Below are 21,916 nucleotides of genomic sequence, written 5' to 3'. Positions count from 1 at the left end.
CACTTTTAGATAACATTTTGGACAGGAGACTTATTGTATCCTGTGGAAATCTATAGCAGAAATCATCTATTAAAGGAATTTCTTGCATATGTTGCATTAATATAATGCTGAAAAGTGAAAACACAAATTAGGGTTAAGGTAAAAATCACAAACTAGTGCATTAGAGAAAAATAATGTTGTGTATTAAAATCACAGATTTGCCTACTCCATCCAAAGCAATTTGCAATCTTCCAGCTTGTAAAGGTAATATGCAAAGAGAAAAATAATGCTAGTTATTTGTTCTCATAATATTGAATTGTATTGTGATTATTGTCCTGTATTAGCATTATCATTGTGACTTGTTCTCATAATAATAGGGGTGAAAATGATTCAGAGTTATATCCGACTAGAATCGGATAAAGAATTCCTATCCGATCTAGATACGGGTTCGAATACGGGTAAGATTTTTGGAAAAAAAGTCCGGATACAAATTCGGATACGAGTCAGATATAATTTTCTGGATATAGATATGAATATCTGATATCCTTTTACCCGCATATTTTTTGAATGATTTATAGTTATTAGTTTGCTCATTTAAATGATGAATAATTGATATTCTTATAGGTTTTAATACATTTATTAAAACTAAAATATGTATAAAAACCCTATAAAAACCTATTTTAGAGGTGTGTCATTGGGTATCAACACTGCACGTGCCACTAGTACAACAATCCTTTTATGTGTTTGTATTATTATTTATTTTAGCATGTTATGTTCTATTTTTTCAATGTCATATAGCCTTATTTATACCATGTCATAGTCATATCCCATGAACTTTGAGGTCTTTATTAAATTGCTTAAGCGCTAAGCTAAAATGTCATGTGAAACTTTATTTATCTAAGAAAAGTTAGTTTGGATGCCATGCAGAAGCTTTAGAGGGGATGCTTTGGAGTTTCTTGAGGTTTCAAGCCTTCAGCAGCTACATCATGTTGGAGGAGTGAGTTGTTTCAAATTTTCAATTACAAGAACATGATTCCCTTTCTTTGTTTTCTCCTTATTTCCTCTCTCTCTCTATCTCTCTCTCTCATACTCACTGTATTAGGGTATGGGAGGTGGTTTCAACCTTTGAACATGAATTTAGCACTGAATTTGGCAATGAATAATTGAGGTATTTTTCGTGGATCCTAGTTTCGACTGATATATCAACCAGTCCTACCTGAGATGAGTATGGATAAGAAGAGAGAGAGGGAGGAAGAGAGAGAAAGAGAGGGAGGAAGAGAGAGAAAGAGAGGGAGGAAGAGAGAGAAAGAAAGGAAGGAAGAGAGAGACAGAGAGAGAGGGAACAAGAGAGTTTATGGGTTGCAGCAATAAGAAAGAGAGGGAAGAAGAGAGAGGGGAAAAGAAGGGAGAGAAAGATGTGGAGAGAAAGGAAAAATAAAAAACTATCGTAAAGAGGGAGACAAGTGTAGTCGATGATGGTGAGGGAGAGTTTTTTTTTAAGGAGAGAGAGTTAGTGAGAGAAAGAGATAGTAGGAGCGAGAGTTAGTGGGGGAGAGAGTTTGATAAGAGAATTAATGGGAGAGAGAGCTAGTAAGGGGGAGTCTAATAAGAGAGAGAGTTAGTGGGAGAGATAAAATAAAAAAAATTTATTTATGTGAGGGAGAAATAGTGAGTAATAGGGAAGGGGAGAGATTGAGAAAATAATATTTATTTTTTAGTTTTTAAAATTTATATATGAATAATTTTTATTTATATATTGTTATACTTTTTTTCTAAAAAATTTCTAAATTTTCTGTATTTTAAAAATTATTTTAAAATATAAGTCGATACTATTGATACATATTGTTTTTTGGATAGCCGATTCCAATTCCGATACTTGGAACCTTGGTATTTTTTCTTAAAGCTTCAACATTTTGATTTACTCATCTTGACCTTTTGAGAAATAAAGTTCCAAGTTGAAGTATGTTACCGTCTTCCATAACAGTGTCTGTTCTCTATGCTATGTTATCCAATTCCTACTTTAGGAGTGACATGAATTCTAGCATTCCACTTTTTTACTAACATAAATATTGCATGTTTCTAGCACTGCTCTTCATACTAGAATGTCTTCCCGTGGTATTAGATATTATTTTTCTAACTACTCTTACGCTCGGGCCAAGATCAGTCAACTTTTAATCACCTAGGGCCCCCAGCTAGGGGCCCCAAATGGGGAATAGGTCTAAGCATTTGGGGTGCCAAAAGAAGCACACCCTAGTCCATCTAGTGCTGGCCCGGTACCAAAATATTAAGGCCCAATATGCTTAGGATGTCTAGGGAAAAAAAATATAAGGGTCTAATAGGGTAATACCACTTCTAATTTTAAAATTTTTACAGATTAGACTTGAACATGGATCAAGTGCATTGTCAAAAGCCTAGAGGCCCCTGCTAGGAAAGGCCCATAGAACTACATTTAGCACCCTAAATGGGGAAGAGGTATAAGCATTTAGGGCCCTAAAAGAAGCCTACCCTAGTCCATCTACCCATGCATTTGAGGCCCCTTTATCAAAATCTTAAGGCTCAATATGCTTAGGATGTCTAGGAAAAGAAAACCTAAGGGTCTAATAAGCCAATACCACTTTTAATTTCAAATTGTTTACATATTAGACTCGAACATGGGGCAGCTGTATTGTTAAAAGCAAGTGACCACTGAGCTATCATCCAATTAATACAATATATGGTTTAATTCACATGAAAATTGATTTGACTAATACTAAACATTTTTTATTGAAAATTATATATATATATATATAATTACAAAAAGTAAATATTTATATTGACTTTATTCGAAATTTCTAATTCTCAGTTCCAAAGGGCATTATATTGCCTTTATTCGAAATTTCCAATTAAAATATTTTTATTTTCATCTCATCAGAGGGAAATTTGACATGGAGTCTAATCATCATAAGCTTTATAAAGGAATATTTAAAATCTGATTCAAGATTGAGGAGTTGACAATAGATTGCTAAAGAATATTTCTTTCCGCAGTCTGGTTATGAGATGAACAAATGTTATTTATCACTAATTCTTACTTGTAAACAAAACTAGCATTTGATTACCATCCTTTTATTGTTCTCATTCTAGATGGGACCTTTGTTTATTGTGCTTATATGAATCGGACTGTTAGTTTTTTATACCTGTCCAATTAGAAAACCTTCTTTTTAATTGCATACTAACCTATTCTATCTTAAGCCAGTTTTCTATTGGCCCAACAGCTATCTTATACCTAATACCCTAATATTCTGATGGTACAACACAAGGTGTAACCTAGTATGCTAGATCTCAGATAGATGATGCAATATCAGAATCTCATGTTATCCACAGGGTTAAAATCTTTAAACATAGGGCCTTTTATTGATCGTGTTCTTATATTTGTCTTTTTTCTGTACTTAAGTCAAGCTTCATCTTACAACTTCGGAGTCATGTACTGATCTTCCAGATAAGGAATCCCAAAATCATACCTATACAGGAAAAATCCCAAAATCATGAATTTAGCCATTTGTACTAACTAAAGGTATACAGTAAGTAACAAAAGGTTCCCTCTAAAATTCAGCTCAGTTCTCTGGTTGTTTTAGGGACTATAAACCACATCAAGCTGTTGTAGTGCCTGTAGATAAGAATCTGCTTGAACTGAAAGATTTCTTAAATAGAATGATAGATGTATATTTTGTCCTTCCAATGTACTATCTTCTTTACCCAGGTCAGCGATATCAAGTGGCACATACTTCCGTTTCTACTTTAAGGCCAGTCCCAAATGAAGCTATACCAACATGCCCAGATATCTCATAATCCAAGCCAATGACATCCATCAGACGAACAGCATATAAGTTAACTAATCAGAAGCGTATAACTTATGACTTCTGAACAGCATCACAAAAGAGAGCTAATTAAAGCTTTACTGCTCTCTTCTGATATAATGCACTTGTCATCTAGAATGTACTCAAGCCCACTCCTACAAACCGAAACTGTAAAAGTATCCGTCCAGCCAACCTATCCCTAATACGCGAAGCAGAAGAACCCAACTTCATGTTTGAGAGAAAACATTGATACAAGAAAGACGGGATTAATATTCCAAAAACCCATCAAAATTCCTCCTTTTAACGTATTACTCGAAAGAAGCAGAGATGCTTACAACAAAACCTTAAGTTTTCCTTCCCCATTCAAACCTCGGATTCCAAACAGTTAAAAGGCCACAATTTTTCAAAATAAAAATAAAATATCAAATTTTAAAGTATCAATTCGTAAAGCACTCACTTCGTGCCAATGTATTTCGAGCAAAAATAAGGAAATTGGAGATTGAAAAAAGAGAAAACGTAAGAGAACAAAGAGAGAGAGAGAGACAGACAGACCTAGCTGAGGATTCACGGCAAATCGCCTACTGTCGGCCATTTGCCAGCAATTCCACCATAAGAAACCTTCAAATCATCTTGCCCAAATCGAGGGGGAAAGAGCAAGCGAAAGGTCGGAGATTCTATAAAAGAAACCCTAGCAGAGGAAAATCGCCTCAGGTGATGCGATTTGCGAACCCCCAGATCGAGATAGGAGCTATAGATGGAGGAATTATGAGAGAGAGAGAGGGGGAGAGGGAGAGCGCACTCGAAACTCGAAACTCGAAACTCGAAACTCGAAACTCGAAACTCGAAACTCGAAACTCGAAAGCTTTAGAAGGAAGTCAGAAAACCCGTCCTGGCGTTCACACCGGAAACCGACAGACCAACTTGCTATTTTCTACAGCATAGTGACATTTTCCATTTTGCTCTTTTGCTAAAATAGGATCAATTTTATGTAGATAACGGTATAAAATTTACAATAATACTTATAACTTCTGAACTATCAATATTTTTTATCTTCTCTAAATTATTTTACGACACATACATACTTTTAATTATCAAAAATATCTCGACTTTTTAACCAAACTAGTCTTGTTTCAATTTATTTTTATTGAAATAGATTATTCCTTAAACTTATTACTAAATAGGGGTGTATAGCCCTAATAAAAATACTGAACTAATCAGTATTTTATCTCTAAAGAAAAACACTAATTAATTCATATTTATATACATAAAATGTTAAACTGATCAGCGTTTTATATATATAAATTTCTTTAACTTAATCTTTCAGCAGTTAAGGAAAAAAATATGGCTAGCAATAAAAACGATGAATTGATTAGTATTTTTTAAAAATACTGATTAGTTTAACATTTTTGTTACGACTACAGTGAATTAGATCTCATTAAGTAATAAGTTTGAGAGATAGTCTATTTTGGTAAAAAGAAAGAATGACTAATTTAGTCAAAAACTCTAAAAAATCTGAAAAATTGAAAAACTAAAAAGACTAATGTCATAGACAAAAAAAAACTAAAATATAACTCACTACGAAGGTAAGTGTATGTAGTATACTAAATTTTATATCTTCATCACTAAACAGCATGCCGGTAAATATATAATATAACTATTCACATGAGTTGCACTTGATAACTTATGAATAGAAAACGTAACAGAAATCAAATAGAATGAGTGTTTAAGATATTTTTAATAGTTCAGATAGTTGCGTCTCACTAAAAACTTCTAGAGAAATATGTGGAAAATAATAATAGTTAAAAAAGTCTAATTGTAATTAACTTAATATTAGAACTCTATCTAAAAAAAAATTATTTTAGTTGATCATAACTTACCATGACTAGCAACCATGAAGGCTCTTATTGATTCTACGCTCTTAGCAACCGTATGATTTTATGATTTTATATGTCAAAAGGTTAATAGAGAGTAAGGTTATTATTATCAAGAGGTGATAATTGTAGATGCAAGATGACTGATACTTTTGTTGATGCTTTAAACTTTGACATGGATGTAGTAAATAAAAGAAAATTCTCCCAGTAGAATTGAGAAAATTGTTTATAAAAAAATAAAATAATATTAATTTATAATTCTACTCACGGATCTATAAGAAATCCTATACACCAATAATAATTACCAAATTGATATGCCTCTAGAGATCAATTATTAGCTCGTTAAAACAAGATATTACTATTTAACAACGCAAAACAATCTTTTGGCTGATGCATAAGATTAAATATTTTTTGATAATATATAAATATATTGTCTATAAGTTAAATGTGTTTCTCTATATAATTTACAGGAAGAGACATACTTGTAAATGATAGAGTAAAAATAAAGATTCTTATATCGATCAGCATTAGTATTCAAAAATAATAGTTTTTGATCTATATACATTTATCTACTTTTGCTTTAACTTTTAGTGTTGTAACTTTCTTTTCTTATAATTGTTTTAGAAAAAAAGTTAATCATTGGCTCATCTATGCTTCAATTACTAAGTTATCATAGTTATTTAGTTCAGGACATCACTGTTACGTGAGTTCTACTGTGATAATTATTAGTATTGTATAATCTACAGCTAACTTTATCTAGAAGATAATAATACAATCTTAATTCAATCCATTTTGTAGATGATATTATTCATGAAGAGATCGGTATGTCCTAATGGTTTTCAAACCACATGGATATACTTAACACAGTCATATATAATAAATTAAATTTTAGATATTTAATATTTTTAGTTTGGTAGAGTAACAAAAAAGCAAGAAAAATATATGACAAATTATTTCTCGTTACGAGGTTGTCTCTAATAATTAGAGTAATTTTATAATTTATTTTTCATTTTTTTTAAACTACTAAAAGTAATTTCAAATAAATATGTTAAACGAAAGCGTGCCCGGTGATGCAAGTATTACAGTGGTCAAACTCTTTATTCTAATTTCAAATAGATATGTTAAATCAGATTGAAGTTTACTATTTCGAAATTATAGTTGCGGCATGAATGAAACTGTTCACATTCGAACGGTGACTAAAATTTTTGAATCTGAGAGCATTATCTAAAGAACTATTAAAATTCATTCAATTAATCTTTGATCTATTCGACTGATCTTTATTTTTTGTAGCCAATCGCCTCAAGCTGATATAGATTGGAGGAGTTAAATAAAGAATTTTAACCATTCTTTAGTTGGGTCTCTCCCCACTATAAAAGATAGAAAATCCTTCCATATGTCAAGGTCTTACCATAGTTAAAACATTGTAGAAAAAGATGCCACGAAACTAAATTTTATTCATCCTACCGCTCACCACCATTATTTTGAGGAATGATAAGTAGCCGCTAATCTCTCCCCACTATAGTCTCTCCCTACTATAGTCTTTCCCCACTATAATTTTTTCCTTTCTAGTGAGTAATGAGAGGAGGCAGATTTTCTATGTTAGAAAATTAATTATGGTGTTTGTGATGATTACTTAATTGCTTTCACTTAAGGTATTTAAATAATATTTTATATAAATATCTATCTAGATAGTAGCACAATCTAATTAGAAAACATTACCAAGACAAACCACCCATTTTTTTTAATTTATTTTGATTTTTCTTAAAAAATACATTTGTATGAGAGTAAATGCAGCAAGACAAGCCCATCATTTGAGAAAATATAGGACTTTCAATTGGTATCAAAACATGTCATCTTAGAATAAATCACTTTCGTATTAATTAGAAAGGGTCAGATCTTATTTTTTTATGCTATTTATTTTGCTATTTTGCTACTTTGCTATCTTTTTTTACTTGCATTTATCTTAATAGACTATTTTGTGCAAGTCTCTATATTATAGCTTGATTAATTGTATATTTTAGTCATATCTTATTTCTTAAGCTATAAGACGGTGATTCTTTGTCTACTTGCTTTATAATTTTTTTTTACGTTTGCTTATATCATATATGTTTATATAGTGTTAACACAAGGTGTGATATACACTAGATTTTTGCATTAATTACTCATAGAGTTATATTAAAATAAATTAAATGAGTATGAAGAGTAGTGGAAAACGCAACGTAAATTCCAAACTTGGCTGGACTTCTCTTATATAAATTTACATATACAAAAGAATTAGAAGTATCCTAAACAAATAACAATAATATCACAACAGAATAACAAATTAACAATATCCATGCTTAGCTTCTTATGAGGTCCATACTCTTGATTACTAGCATTGAGATAAGATATGCAGTAGTAGTAGATAAGGTATGATATTTTTTCACCTGAATTGTTAGGTTTTTAGTGGTGTCAAATATGTACAAAATATTATAAATATTTTTATTCATGTATATGAGCATACCTACAAATTTTGATAAGATTTGGATTGAAAAATTTTGAGATTTAAATATTTTAAGTTGACGCATTTGAAGGACATTCGAATGCATCTAATAGGCGTTTGAAGATACAGAGATAGGTTTTCGAGCATTTGAAGCGCAAAGATATAGAGAGTTGTTTTCGATTTTTTGAATGCAATTGAAAATCGAGTTAGGCATTCGAACAAGCACAACATACGTTCAAATAGACCATAGAGTTTTTACAAAATTTGGGATTCCATGAGACCATATTTAACTTAGATTATGCCTTATATTTATAGTATATAAGGGTTAAGATGCCCTAACCCTAAGCACATCGATTATTGCTTTTGAAGAAATAATATTTTTCTCCAACTAGGACTAAGGCTTTGATTGTCTTCTTCATCATGCCTTAAGGGTCACCAAGATTGAAAATCAACCTCGAAGGCTACTAAGATTGGAGATTAATCACGGGAAGTAATGAATTATGGAGTCTAGCGATCAAGACTGAGTCAAACAAAATCGTGGGGATCGACGGGTTATTTTGTAAGTCAGTCTTGTAATCTTATACAGTTATTAGTGATTTGTTTGATCGGAGTTTGGATCTATAATTTTTTTACCTATTTAGAGTTTTTTCACGTAAAAATCTCGGTGTTCATCTTTACTTTACTTATTAATTACTATTCCTCATTCTTATTTAAGCAAGACTTGGAAATCATGTTTAAGTGTTAGATACATACATGTATCTAAATATTTTCAAATGGTACTAGAGCCAAATTCTCTTAACTTAAAAGTGATCCGCTTGGCATGAATTTTCATAGAAATAGCAATCATCAATTAGACTTCCTATTCTTAATGTAGTGGATTATGGTTATTGGAAAGCTATGATGAGAGCTTTCATAAAACCTATAGGTGAGCGTGTTTGGCTTATCGTGTAAACGGCTGGAGTCTACCAATGCACTTGGTAGATGATGAGCATGTTTAAAAACTAGTTAAGTCTTGGAAAAAGTCAAACTATGAGAAAGTTGGCTAGAATAGCAAGATCATAAATGTTATTTTTAGTTGTGTTTCTTCGGACGAATTCTGAAGAATATCTACATATGAGGTTGCTAGAGATGCATGGGTTATCTTATAAACCACACATGAGGATACCATTCCTATTAAGCTTTTGAAGCTTTAAAGATTTGAATATAAGTTGTGAAACTCTTCGCATGGAAGAGAATGAAACTTTCGATGAGTTTTATGCTAAACTCAGTGATATAGTGAACTCAAGATAGTGTGCAAAATTTTTAGGTTTCTACTGTTATGAACCAAATTTGAACTAATTCGGATATAAGAAATTTATAAAAATTTAGATAAAAATAGCCTCGTGAGTTAGGACTTAATGGATCTTATTTTACCTAAATTGGAGATCAGAATAAAAAGTTAAAAATAAAATAGTGGAAATAGGTCAGGATAGGGTAAAACGATAATTATTCGACATTGCGGCGGTCGTCGGAGGGTAGCGAATGGCCAAGGGTGGTGATGGATGACCGTATTGCAGGGTGTCTACTGGAGATAGGAGGTGGCTAAGGTTTGAAAGGTTGGAATATTTCTACAGCTATGATATACTCCTAGAAAGATAAAACAATATAACGGCTAGTTAAAAGATAAAGACGAAAACAATAACTGACTAAACTCATATTTCTTCCCAACTGATAATTATTAACACATGTCCACCCCTATTTATAGGAGCAAAATTCTAAGTAGATCGGATCCACATATGGATTATCTAATTTATTTAAAATTCAAAATAATAATATAAAGCTAAGTAATTAATTTGACTCGACTTAACCTATGTGGTTGAATCGTAACAATCCACCACGCTTTCGACACCTTATCCTCAAGGTGACTAGTACACAAGCTAGATCTTCTGATTTTTGTCGTGCTCATAGGCCCACGGGTCTACATGTAGATACGACTCAATCTGATAATGCAGGCCCACCGATTCATTCATGGCCTCCTAACTAGTTCGTGCAAATTGATTAAACTAGATCGCTAAAATTTAGCACACCTTAAGATACATGCACTTCATCTCTCTCACTTAATACCCAAAAAGCTAACCCTAGGGCTTAATTCGAAATTCGGCCTAGGGGCGCCGCCACAAGTTGCATGGGGGGCGACGGTGGCTGGGTTCGGTCTTGGGTCGCCGACAATCGGCCCCTAGCCGGTCCTTGTAGCGGTGAGCAGCGATGGAAGCCAAATATTGACCTTGGGCACGGGTGGCTACAACGGTGGCCATGGTGCCTCGCCATTGGGTCCCCCAACCCCCTGCGATTGCGATTGGTGGTCGTAGTCCCACTGCTGTGGAGCCCCAACGGTAGCAAGGCCTGTGGAAGCCACCTCGACGTGGCTTGGCTCGATTAATATCATCGCAAGCGTGGCCGTCGGGTTCGGCCATGCGATGGTCGCCGGCAATTGCGGTGGCCACCACGGTATTGCAGTCAGCCAGTGGGAGTCAACTATGGCCATCGATGGTCGTTGGAACATTAGACACGCAGCCATCTACCACTATTTTGCTGCAGCGTAAACCATCGTCGCTTGTAGTCTTCCAGCTAGTGCCAGTGTGAATGGCAGCCTAGGCTCAGGTGCAGGGGTCTCATGGAAGGGAGCAGATGTGGTGGCGGGGGCCGAGAGCTATCGAATGGCCGTCGGTAGGAGGCTAGAGTTTTCAACCCTAGCACCCCCTTCGGGTGGGGAAGACAACTCGCAGGGCGTCTCTAGCGGCTGCTCTGGCATCCATGCAACAATGAGCTCGGCCTACAGGGACGGAAGGTGTTCCTCCTCGACCAGAGGAGGGGTCTCCTCTCCACCTCCTTCATGATTTAAAGTTGGTGGTCATGGTTGGGCTATTTCTGCCATGGTCGGCGACGCTGGCAGCACGGGCGGCACGGGCTGGCTACGCTGAGCTAGGAGAATGGCCATTAAGGTTTGGATTGCCTTCTCAATCCTTTTGGAACTTTTCGTGGCTCTCCTTAATGATTCTCGCAACGAGTATATGGACTCTACCCATGCCTTCGCCCATGCCAACGGCTTATCGTCAACTGTTGGTGGTGATGGTGGGGGCGTTAGATCAACTCCCATAGGAGCGGAGATGAGATCATGGTCTTCCATGGCCGATCCCTCCTCGTTGGTCTTGGAACGCGTGTTAACCATCTTCTAAGGAATGTCGGCTCTGATACCAATGTTACAAACCAGATCTAGACTGATTCAGACATAAGAAAATTATAGAAATTTAGGTGGAGGTAGCATCATAAGTTAGGATTTTAATGGCTATAATTTTACCTAAATCAGAGCCAGAATGAAAAGTTAAAAATAAAATAGTAGAGATATATCAAAATAGGACAAAATGGTAATTATCTGAAGTTGTGACGAATAATTCACCTTGTCTTCCCATTCTATCCAGTGATAGAACAAAAAATGACAAACTCCTTCTTTCTTTTTCTGTTAAATAAAAAGTAATCAATTCTAATTCTATAAGGTTGAATAAAAATTTGATTGACTATTTGGTATAATTGCTATGCTTAATATGTGACTCGTTAGTTTTTTCTTTATAGTTTAAAGTTGGAATTAAAAAAAGGCAGATTCCTACTAATTCCTACTGTAAACTTAGTAATCATATAAAATAAACTAATAACCAACTTATTGCTTCGTATTGTTGGGATCCTCCAAAACAGTCACTATATGAATGAGTGAAACTATCATATAGTTGTAGCAACTGACATTTCAGCCAAGGGTGGTGGTGGATGGCCGTATTGTAGGGTGGCTAGTGGAGATAGGAGGTGGATAGAGTTTGAAAGATTAGGATATTTTTACGGCTATGATCTACTCTTAGAAAAATAAAGCGATCTAACAGCTAGATAAAAGATAAGAACGAAAATAATAACTGACTAAACTTAGATTTCTTCCCAATTGATAATTGTCAACACATGTCCACCCCTATTTATAGGAGTAAAATTCATAGTGGATTGGATTCACATACGGATTATTCAATTTATTTAAAATTTAAAATAATAAGATAAAACTAAGTAACTAACTTGACTCGACTTAACCCATATGGTCGGATCGTAACATCTACTTGATAGATTTTACGCTAAATTTACTGTCGTAGAATAAAGTAAAGATATTGACACTATGATTGTTGAACACTTGGTATAAACATCTGTAAACTTTTGAGTCAACTCTCTCAAAATTTAAAAAGGTCAGTTCCCGTTAGGCTTTTTCTCTTCTCTATAAGCATGGTTTTAGCTATTATTAGAGACGATCTAGAAACTATGATTTTGACTATGTTTGTGAAAAAGTTCACTAAATTTTTTAAGAAACTTCAAGTTCATAGATGAGAAATTCGGGAAGAACAATAGTTTTGCAAAATAGAAAAATTCTAGAAATGCAAATTTTTGGTTGGTTAACAATTCAACAAAACAAAAATATAAAAATCAAGTGGGCAAAATATGACATTATAAATGTTCTAGTTTTGATCATATTGCATAGGAATGTGTCAATCAGCTCAAGAGAAAAGGAAAAGCTACGTAAGATTTCAAAAATGAAAAAGAGAACTAAGTAACTTTTACCTCCTCTCTCTTTCTCTCTCTCTCACTAACATAGATAACAAATATTAAATATTGTAAAATAGATGCTTTCTTTAAAGTATGGATAAAATTTACTATTATGTCTAATTTAATTGAGGAGTGATAATTAATGAACGAAGAATATATGATAGTTAAGGTGTATATAAACATTGCTTGTTATTGAACTGTGACATGTCTTGTACCTTGCAATAAAGTTTTTTTTTCTCTTTTAAAAATGCAGAGTTCATGAAAATCATAAGTTTCCAAGCTAAACTCTCATTTGCAGCGATTCTTGTGGTCTTCAATAACTTCATATCAATACATATCATCGATCAAGATGGAAGCATGACATAGCTTCTTATTTGACGAACTTTCAAATAGAATAGTAATAAGAAAAACCATGTTATCTTTATACATGCTCCCAGTTCTCTCGCATCCAAGAACAGAAAACCTTAAAACTAAATATATGAATGGATGAAAAAAAAAACTTGTTTTCCTCCTTTTTATATTGCCTAGAGCTTTTTTCCTTTGGTATGCAGTGTTCCACTAAAAAAAAAATGCACTTTTATACTTGTAGCCAAGACACACATATAGTAACTATGGCTAATAACACAATCTATCTAGCTTTGAAAAAAAAATAAAAATCAAAGGTTAAAAATGTGATTCATAGTCAATTTGAATGAAAGTGATTAACATTACACCAACAATTTAATCATATCTATATTGGTTAACCAGAAATACATTTATATTTGGATAGAGAGAATACAAGAGAAAAAAAAAGAATAAATTTCTCTCAGCTTATTTGGATAAACCTTTCTTTTCCTTTCTCTTCACTTCTAAGGGTCTGTTTTAATGTAGAGGTTCATATATTTATTATTTTTCCTGGTTTAAAATGATATATATAGATATATATATTTTTAGTTCAGAGAATATATGTGGGTAATAAAAAGAAATTTATGGAGTGTATATGAAAAATAGTGATAGTTTAGAGGGTCTAAACAAAATTAACCCAATTTTTTTTTCAAAAGTATTTTAATAGTGGACATGTTAGATTCAAGACTAATAATACATTAGGGTTAGGCTAAGGCTAGAGTGCAGTTAATTTGTTGGAAATTTTGTCTGTAAACGTACGGGAGAGTTTTGGAGAGGTTTTGTTTGGGCCTCATGTGAATTCTGGCCCAAAACCAAGTTCAAAATTCCCTCTCTTGCTCTGTCCAACCTCTCGCACTGCGTCTTTTCTCATCTCTCTCCCGGCACCGGGATCCCGGCGATGGATTGCCGACAAGGTAAGCAATCGAAACCCTAGATCCTTCTCTCTCTCTCTTCTATTTCCGTTAATCTCCTCAGTTTACATCTCGTTCTCCGATCTCTCCAGGCTCCGGCGGCGATCTCTGGGAGGAGATCGCATCCCAAGATGGAGAACGTCCAAATGCCCAAATCGCCGTCTTCTATGGACGGCGAAGAGCACAAGGCACTAATCCTAGAGACGACGAGATGTAGACATTCCATACGATGTCCTTAAAGTTTTCAGGGTTTTCTATGGTTTTTGCAAAATTTTAAATTCTTGGTTTTCTTAATTTTGATTATCAAAAGGAGCCGATCCAGTAGAGCGAGGCGAGTGAGCGTCGCACCGAGCAAGAGGACTAGCTGGAAGCGATCCCTTTCCATCAGGTATTTAAAACTCGTTATTAGTGTAGTTGCTACTCTTTTTCGTGAACTTTTAGGGTGCTCTAACTGAGAAAGTTTGTAACTTTACTCAGTTTTCTCATATCATGTTTTTTTAATTTAGCCCCTTTTTTATTTGTAAATATACTTAGGTTCTGTTGAAGCATGTGATTCCTCTCTTGCAGTTCATCCGTTTCTGTTATTCTAGTGCATTAAATAATTTAAGGCTTCTATTTGGTTATAGAAATTCGAAACTTTGTAGTTTTATGCGTGATTTCTTGTGTAAGATGCCACTCATCTCGTCTGGCTTGTTGTTCTTTTGTTTCTACCTCTTAACTCAAAACTTAGGGTCTCTACTTGGTTATGACATTATGTTACTGAAAGCAACTTCGACTCTTCACAATGCTGCTGATTACTCATTCTCTACCTCTTCATTTTCTTTTCCTTTCTTTTTTCTTTTGTCATTGTTGATAGAGGAAGGGAGAGTATCGTTGTTGCTGCTGGAGTGGATCTTCGTCGTCACCCTAAACCAGGGGGTGCCACTAAGAGACCACCGAAGCAGGGTCCACGCTCGGTGCGATTCTAATTCATAAGTGATTTCATTTGTTGGAAGTATTGATTGGTTTATTTAGAAAGCTTGGATTGGTTTTACAGAAGAAAGCTGCAGCAGAGCCTCTGGATTTCAGGAAGGAGAAGGCATACTTTCAAGAAGTAGATGCCTTTGAGCTGCTAGAAGAGAGTCCTTCACCCAAAAACTTTAGCACTTGGACCATGGGCACAAAGCAGGATAGCATCATGCATGATCTGCCTTTGATTTTAGAGAGGTGGAAGATCTTGAAGCTTGCTTCCGGATGTGGACTTTTGCAACCAATGTTCAAAATTATGGAAACACCACTGATTCCCTCTGCAGATAGTGGTTCCAATGCTTGTGATAATTTTGTTGAGAAAACTCCAGAACAGGATGTGCGATCAAGGATCTGCTCTACACATATTTCTTATCAGATGAGTATTACTTCAAGAGCTGCTGATAGCAGCTTGAGTGGCGCCTCAAACGAAAACTTTGTCGTGACTTCACTTGATGCACTTCGCATAAAAGATGATATCATAACAGGTGATAATATTGAAGGTGTGGAGGTTCTGAAGCAAGCTGATATAGGTGAAGGGTTAGAAGGAGAAATTGAGAAGGGGCCTGTGTCTTTGCCATCATTGAGTGGTGAATGTCTGAGTGCATTCATTCAGCTTTTAATGGTTTGCCGGCAGTCTGCTCCAGTTAGTCTGGCTGAAGTCTTCTCCATTTATTGGTTAGTTCTTCTACTTTTAAATCATACCAACTTCTCTTTCCTGGCCTGCTACTCAGATAATCATTAAATAACTTCTTACAATTGTTATCATATATTGGAAGAACAACTATGTTGTCGGATTGGTTATCAAAGTGTATAAATAAACCTTATCTTCAGAAAAGAAAAAGAATAACTACTTTTTTCTGTGCTCACTTACCATGAGCATATAATGTGGCTATGAGTGCATAGCAACACTGCAGGCTGCTGATTGGCATTTTTTTTAGCTGCAAGACAGTGACTTGATTAAATCAAGGATAGGTGTATTGTCTGATTCTTACTGATTATGTAGAATTTGTTATTGCTATATCTCTCAGATTTTTCTGAGTTTTTAATTCTTTTACACTCCACTTTTAGGAGGTCTATGTAACAACTTATTTCATTCTTGAAAACAGTGAGCCGAGTAGCATTATAAAAATTGGCGAAGGGACATATGGAGAGGCCTTTAGAGCAGGTAAAACAGTATGCAAAGTAGTTCCAATTGATGGGGATGCACTAGTAAATGGAGAAGTACAGAAGGTTTGCTACACACATCAACTTATAAGCTGTACCTTCATTAAAACTCCATCAATTTCTAACTTCATGTTTGTTATTGCAGAAATCTGAAGAGGTTCTTGAAGAAGTCTTGCTTTCTTTGACTCTGAATAATTTAAGGATAGAACAGGGGGAAACTAATAATGAGAATTCGTGCACGGGGTTCATAGAAACGAAAGAGTATGTAAGAGACATTCTTCCCCATGCATGCCATGGTTTTGGTTGCAAAATGCTGTAAAGAAGTATTTCTTCTTCCAAAAGGACTTTAGTTTCAGCATATCACTTAGTGGTTAACATTAGCATATCAATGATCATGATAAATATGTTCTCTTTAGCTTTAAGGTTTGCCGAGGTCCCTATGATTCTGGACTGGTCAGTGCATGGGAAGACTGGGATGCAAAGCATAGTTCAGAAAATGATCATCCAAAGGAATTTTCAGATGAACAGGTCCCTTAACTTGAAGTATTTTGCATGAACATTTAAAATTACTTTAATCTGGTGATATAACATTGTTAGGAAGTTTATAATATTCTCTAGTTGATCTCTGATAAATGATAACCATTATTTCAGTGCTATATCGTGTTTGTATTAGCTGATGGGGGTAGAGATCTTGAAAGCTTTGTACTCCTAAACTATAATGAGGCTCGAAGTTTGCTAGTGCAGGTAGGCTAGTATACTTTTATATCGATCAGGTTAACTAGCAATTCTTGCACTTTAAGGTTTACTGGTTTCCACTTGATTGTTGCAGGTTACTGCTTCTCTAGCTGTGGCAGAAAGCGCATGCGAATTTGAACATCGAGATTTGCATTGGTCGACTTGTCATTTTCAATATTTTGTAAATTTGTTTAGAAGATCTGTTCATATTGTTTTTTTAACAATCTTTGGATGATTTTCAGGGGGAATATTCTTTTGGCTCGCAATGAAACGGAGTCAATTAGTTTCACTATCCAAGGAAAGGTACTGTGCTTAAGGACCTTCGGTCTAATCACTGCGATAATTGATTTCACCCTTTCTCGGATCAATACAGGTGATTTCTCTCCTTCAGGTTTTGTATTAATAGGAAAGGTATATTGCATCTAAGCTTGATTGCCTAATGATTAACATTCTTAGTCTAGCATAAACATATTTTACATGTAGATTTCCAGTTAGAGTTCCTATTCTGATATGTTTTCTGTTGACCACTATGAGAAAATCTCTTTTAAAGTTTAAACATCTTCAACCCATAGTTCTAAGTTTCAGTTTCGAGTATGGTTTTGGCTTGCTTAAAAAACAAAACATTTCGGCCAGTTTTGGTTCTAGTTTCGTTATATCGATTTTGAGCTTCTTTTGATCAATAGTCTTCTTTATCTTTTTTTCACTCACACAAAATCTAATAACATTTTAAGCAATGAGGTTAATATTGACTTATGTACAAGTTTGACTGAAGTCAAATCTAGCTTAGAAGCAGTTTTGGATCAAATAGGACCGAAATGTGAAGCATTTTGGACAAGGCATCTTGGTTTCGGACGAAACTTCAAACCATGTTCAACCACTGCTGACATAATTGATCATCTTGTGCAAAGAAAAGGTTATTGGTGCATGCTAAGATAATGTATCATTTGCATTTATCGCTTTTGAAAGAAAAAAATGTAGTTGATTGACAATGAAAAATTAAGCTTATCAAGGTCGAAACTAGATGTTTCCATGTACAAAAAGTGATCCAACTGGAAGAGGCTCCATTACTGGAAGATTGTTCCCCTTCCCATACCACCGCGGCGTATGGAGCAAGCCTTAACCATCATACTATGATGTCATTTACAAGAAACAACCTAATCATATGTTTCTATAGGGAATTTCAATTGCATTTCATTAGAGTTGCCATCTAGCTATCCTTGCAAGTTTTAGAAAAGAATCATGTAGCTGACCCAAATAGTAAGCTAAATTGTTGGTTTCTACCACTGTCATAAATCTCTTTGTTCTTTAAACTTTTTTATACTCGTTGCACATCAACATGGAGTGACCTCTAAAGTACTCTGACTCTAATTCAGTAGTATCTGTTAGGGAAGATTTTCTTGCAATAGCTCAGATGAAATGAACTCTTGTAAAACATACAAGGACGTTTCCTCATAGAGTATTTTTAAGGGTGCATGTATATAATATTGTAGTATCTCACTGTAACATTACAAGTTGTTAGTTTAGATAAGGTCTCACAGAACCTTAAAAAATGTAGAGTAGTCAGATGAGAACTTCCATATATTTCATATATTTCCATATGAGAGCATTTTAGATAAAATGCAGAACCTATTTTCTCTGTCGAAAAGCTGGTCTATCTATCATTACTGGAAGTATTGCATGAAACAATCAAATATATCTAGGTTTTAGCTTGTGTCCAATGGCAAAAGATTGCAGCTTTTGCATGTTGTAATTTAGAAAAATGCTGATATAAACTGATAATTGGATATGCAACAACGCACTACATAGTTTTCCTTTTTTGTGATACTGATGGTGTCAAACATTATTTCCCTCCAGTGACAATTATTTCTGAACTGTCATCCATTAGTGTGCTCAACTATCACTCCTTTTCAGTGTGCTTGTAAGTTGTAATTTGACTTTCAGTGATAATATAAAGTCTAATGGTATTTTGCTAGTCTGGGTACCAAATATTTATCCCAAAATTTCTTGATAAGAAAATTTTTGAACGTATATCTTTAGTGATGAATTTTCAGATGGAATTTGTGATGTTTTATGTTAATTTACAGGGGATGCTATACTGTTTCTTGATCTATCTGCTGATCCTGGATTGTTTGAGGGACCAAAAGGAGATAAACAGGTAAAGACAAGATTAAGCACTGACCTTTGATATCTGAACATTCTTTGCAATCCAATTAATTGTTCATTTTTCAATGCAGTCAGAAACCTATCGGAAAATGAAAGAAGTAACTGAAGAATGCTGGGAAGAAAGGTAAAACTTATGTTTACACTATTCAGCTGTTCCTTCATAATGTGCAGTATTTTGGACTATTTAGGTATTCCATAATCTCATGAAATCTTGGTCTACTTTGGACCTGATACTTCTTGTGCACAATAGAGCAGTTAGTAAGTTGTGTGTAATTTTTCATCTATATCAGAACCAAACCATATTTTATGGTGCAATTAGTATTAGATTTATTGTAAAGACACAGGGAAGGAAACAATTAAACCAACAATAATCTGGACAAAGATTGATATATATTTTTTCTTCAGTTACTAAGATTTTCTATTCAGCAAGTACAACTGTATTTTTTAATATTCGTAATTATGCAGCTTTCCAAAGACAAATGTGCTCTGGTTAATTTATCTGATAGATATCTTGCTGTTGAAGAAATCGTTTGTAAGTTCAACTTGTTCGAATCTCTTTAGTATTAATTGGAAAAATTAATTCTGCACCACGACGGTGAAGAAAGTAATATTCTCTAACTTTCTAAGCATTTCATTTCCAGAAACGAACAGCAAAGGACGAACGGGAGCTTCGGTCATTGAAAAAGCGTTTAAGCTTATATGAGTCTGCTAAAGATTGCCTTTCTGATTCCTTCTTCAGTGATCTCTTATTCACATGAGAGAATGCATCCCTGAAAAGTAGATATCCAACAGCATGAATTCCTGTGTCTTACTAGGAAAATATGCAAGTGGAGTTCTACATTGCCTTCACAGAATGTATACTAATAAAATCTTTGCACGAATTTAGGTTTTCCACACTTTGTAGAGATATAACACCATACAACAAATTTTGTTGTGTTGGCACTGCCTGTGCCGATCCACACATGCTGTGCTAGTACAGGATAGCACCGCGGTGCATGGGTGCTGTTGGCAAAGATCGCTTTAAGGAGGTAATTTTCTGGGTCAATCGTCTCCTACTGATGCCCTTTCCTCATGGTAAGAATTATACTCTAGACTAAGTTGCATGTCATATTTGACTATATGAGTCTGGTCATTTTGCTCCTATCTTTGATTTTGGGAGTCGGACATCTGTTATATAATTGATTTTGCTGAAAAATTAGCATACTTCGCAAGCCCAAAGGGCAAGTCACTTGAATTTTATCTTTGAGGAGATTCAAAAATTCTAGAATCAAAACTAAATTTGTAAAATTGCATGACTACCTTAGCTGCTTCCTTTTTTGACTTTAAATGGAAAAGAGAGAAAAGAAGATGAAGAGAACGCTGACGCCAAGTACTTAGTTTTCTTCCTTGTTAAGCTACATAAAGTATAAGGAATATTCAATCTATGTTGAATTTATATTGTCTGATTTAATTGGTTGCAGGTCAACTCTATGCATCACATTCCACCAAAGAGTTTTGCCAAAGATTGAAGTGCCGTGGATGTTTATTATGTTCTTAATCTTTAAGTAGTTTCTTCTAATGCTAAACATTGTTATCATGATATGAACTATGAAACTTGATTGATTTTATCAATATATGCCCATAATATGATTTATTAATTCTGCCAAACTACGCAGTGAAATAAGTTAAATCAAAATGTATAACATTGATATTAGACATTGCAGGTACAAAGTTGTGAAATGTGTTTTGTGGTTAAAAACCATGCTCTTCCAATGAAACGGTGTTTAAAGATAAATTATAGACCTTTGTATGATATATCAACAATCTCAAGCATCATATAGCTCGCAACTTGAGTTCCTAGCAGGAGACATTCCAGCTCTGCAGCTACAAATTTTAGGTATTTTTATTTGCAAGAATATGAAGTAAAATCAGAAGGTTCTAGAGTATAGATAGTGAAATTTAAGGTTTCTGTCTGTCATTCTATAGGCCTGTTTCTGTAACTTAGGAAAAAATTTCATGTAGGAATTGAAAAGCACAACTAAAGGATTCCTTTGGATTAATCTAATTTATCATGTTTGAATAGCTTAAGAAAATTTGGAGGAAAAAAATAGAGAATTGAGAGATGTGAGGAGGAGAAAAAGGTGGTGGCATCGATAGAGATGTCCAGTTTTTTCTTTGAAGGTCTGAAAGTTATATAGAACGATACTTGAGAGAGTCAAAAATATAACTTAAAAATTATCCAAACAGCCACATCAAAAAAATTTCTTCTCTCTCTAAATTTTGGTAAGGAAAGCTAAATTTGAGATCCCGAGAGGAATTTAGGTTATCCATATATGTTCTACATCTGTACATGACGAAATTCTTAGGAGGTTCCTATCTTTGCTTTCAATTTCATTATGGTGTCGGTAGTAGGGCTGTCAAAATAATTGAGTTGGCCTGAAAGTGAGCTAATTCGAGTTTGATCTGCAGAATATATTTGAAATTAATTCGGAGCAAGCTTGATCATAGTTGGCTCGACCAAAATAATGTAACTTTATTATACCTTCACTATTAATTTAAGCTTTTATCTCAAGGTTAATTAAAGTTTGAATCAAGACCGATTCAATTCAAGTTTGCTTAGGCTTAATTTAGACTTGCTCGAATAAACGGTGTTATTAGCAAATTTAGTAAATATTATTTAAAAAATATTAAGAATAATTCTACATAAATCTTCTAAATTATACCATCTTTTCTGTATACTTTTTAAACTTTTTTTTATCTATTTTTTTTTAAATTTCAAGATATATATAAGTTTTTTTT

The 21,916-nt window shown here is 34.3% G+C and overlaps 2 protein-coding genes across 6 annotated transcripts in view; one reads left to right on the top strand and one right to left on the bottom strand.

Moving 5' to 3' along the window:
- The window catches only part of LOC140790552 (calmodulin-binding transcription activator 2-like), a 46,893-nt gene extending 42,266 nt beyond the window's left edge, over window positions 1-4,627 (bottom strand). For all 3 annotated transcript variants that reach the window (XR_012109415.1, XM_073140676.1, XM_073140677.1), the window contains exon 1: window positions 4,365-4,627. Coding sequence is in view for 2 of the 3 variants with exons in the window: in XM_073140676.1 (XP_072996777.1) it covers window positions 4,365-4,404 (40 nt within the window). In the remaining variant the exon portion in view is untranslated. The remainder of the gene's footprint in view (window positions 1-4,364) is intronic.
- Window positions 4,628-13,957: 9,330 nt separating this feature from the next.
- On the top strand, window positions 13,958-20,785 carry LOC140790898 (serine/threonine-protein kinase haspin homolog). Of its 3 annotated transcripts, none has more exons than XR_012109467.1 (16): window positions 13,958-14,071; window positions 14,161-14,281; window positions 14,379-14,456; window positions 14,925-15,024; window positions 15,105-15,751; window positions 16,183-16,306; window positions 16,386-16,501; window positions 16,657-16,768; window positions 16,892-16,984; window positions 17,070-17,131; window positions 17,218-17,348; window positions 19,060-19,130; window positions 19,210-19,262; window positions 19,604-19,670; window positions 19,780-20,166; window positions 20,599-20,785. XR_012109467.1 is itself a non-coding variant. In XM_073141211.1 (16 exons), exons 1-15 carry the CDS (start codon window positions 14,056-14,058, stop codon window positions 19,894-19,896), a joined length of 1,908 nt encoding a protein of 635 aa, XP_072997312.1. In that variant the 5' UTR covers window positions 13,958-14,055; the 3' UTR covers window positions 19,897-19,915; window positions 20,025-20,154. The 3 variants fall into 3 exon arrangements, 1 of the variants encoding a protein (XP_072997312.1); XR_012109466.1 differs by having other exon boundaries at window positions 19,780-20,212; XM_073141211.1 differs by lacking the exon at window positions 20,599-20,785 and having other exon boundaries at window positions 19,780-19,915; window positions 20,025-20,154.
- The last annotated feature ends 1,131 nt before the right edge of the window (window positions 20,786-21,916 follow it).

Source organism: Typha latifolia, chromosome 6, assembly GCF_019914945.1.
Source record: "Typha latifolia isolate L0001 chromosome 6, TyphaL0001v2, whole genome shotgun sequence".
Lineage (NCBI taxonomy): Eukaryota > Viridiplantae > Streptophyta > Magnoliopsida > Poales > Typhaceae > Typha > Typha latifolia.
The sequence above is the reverse complement of the archived record's forward strand: the minus strand, read 5'-3'. Positions and strand labels throughout refer to the sequence as shown.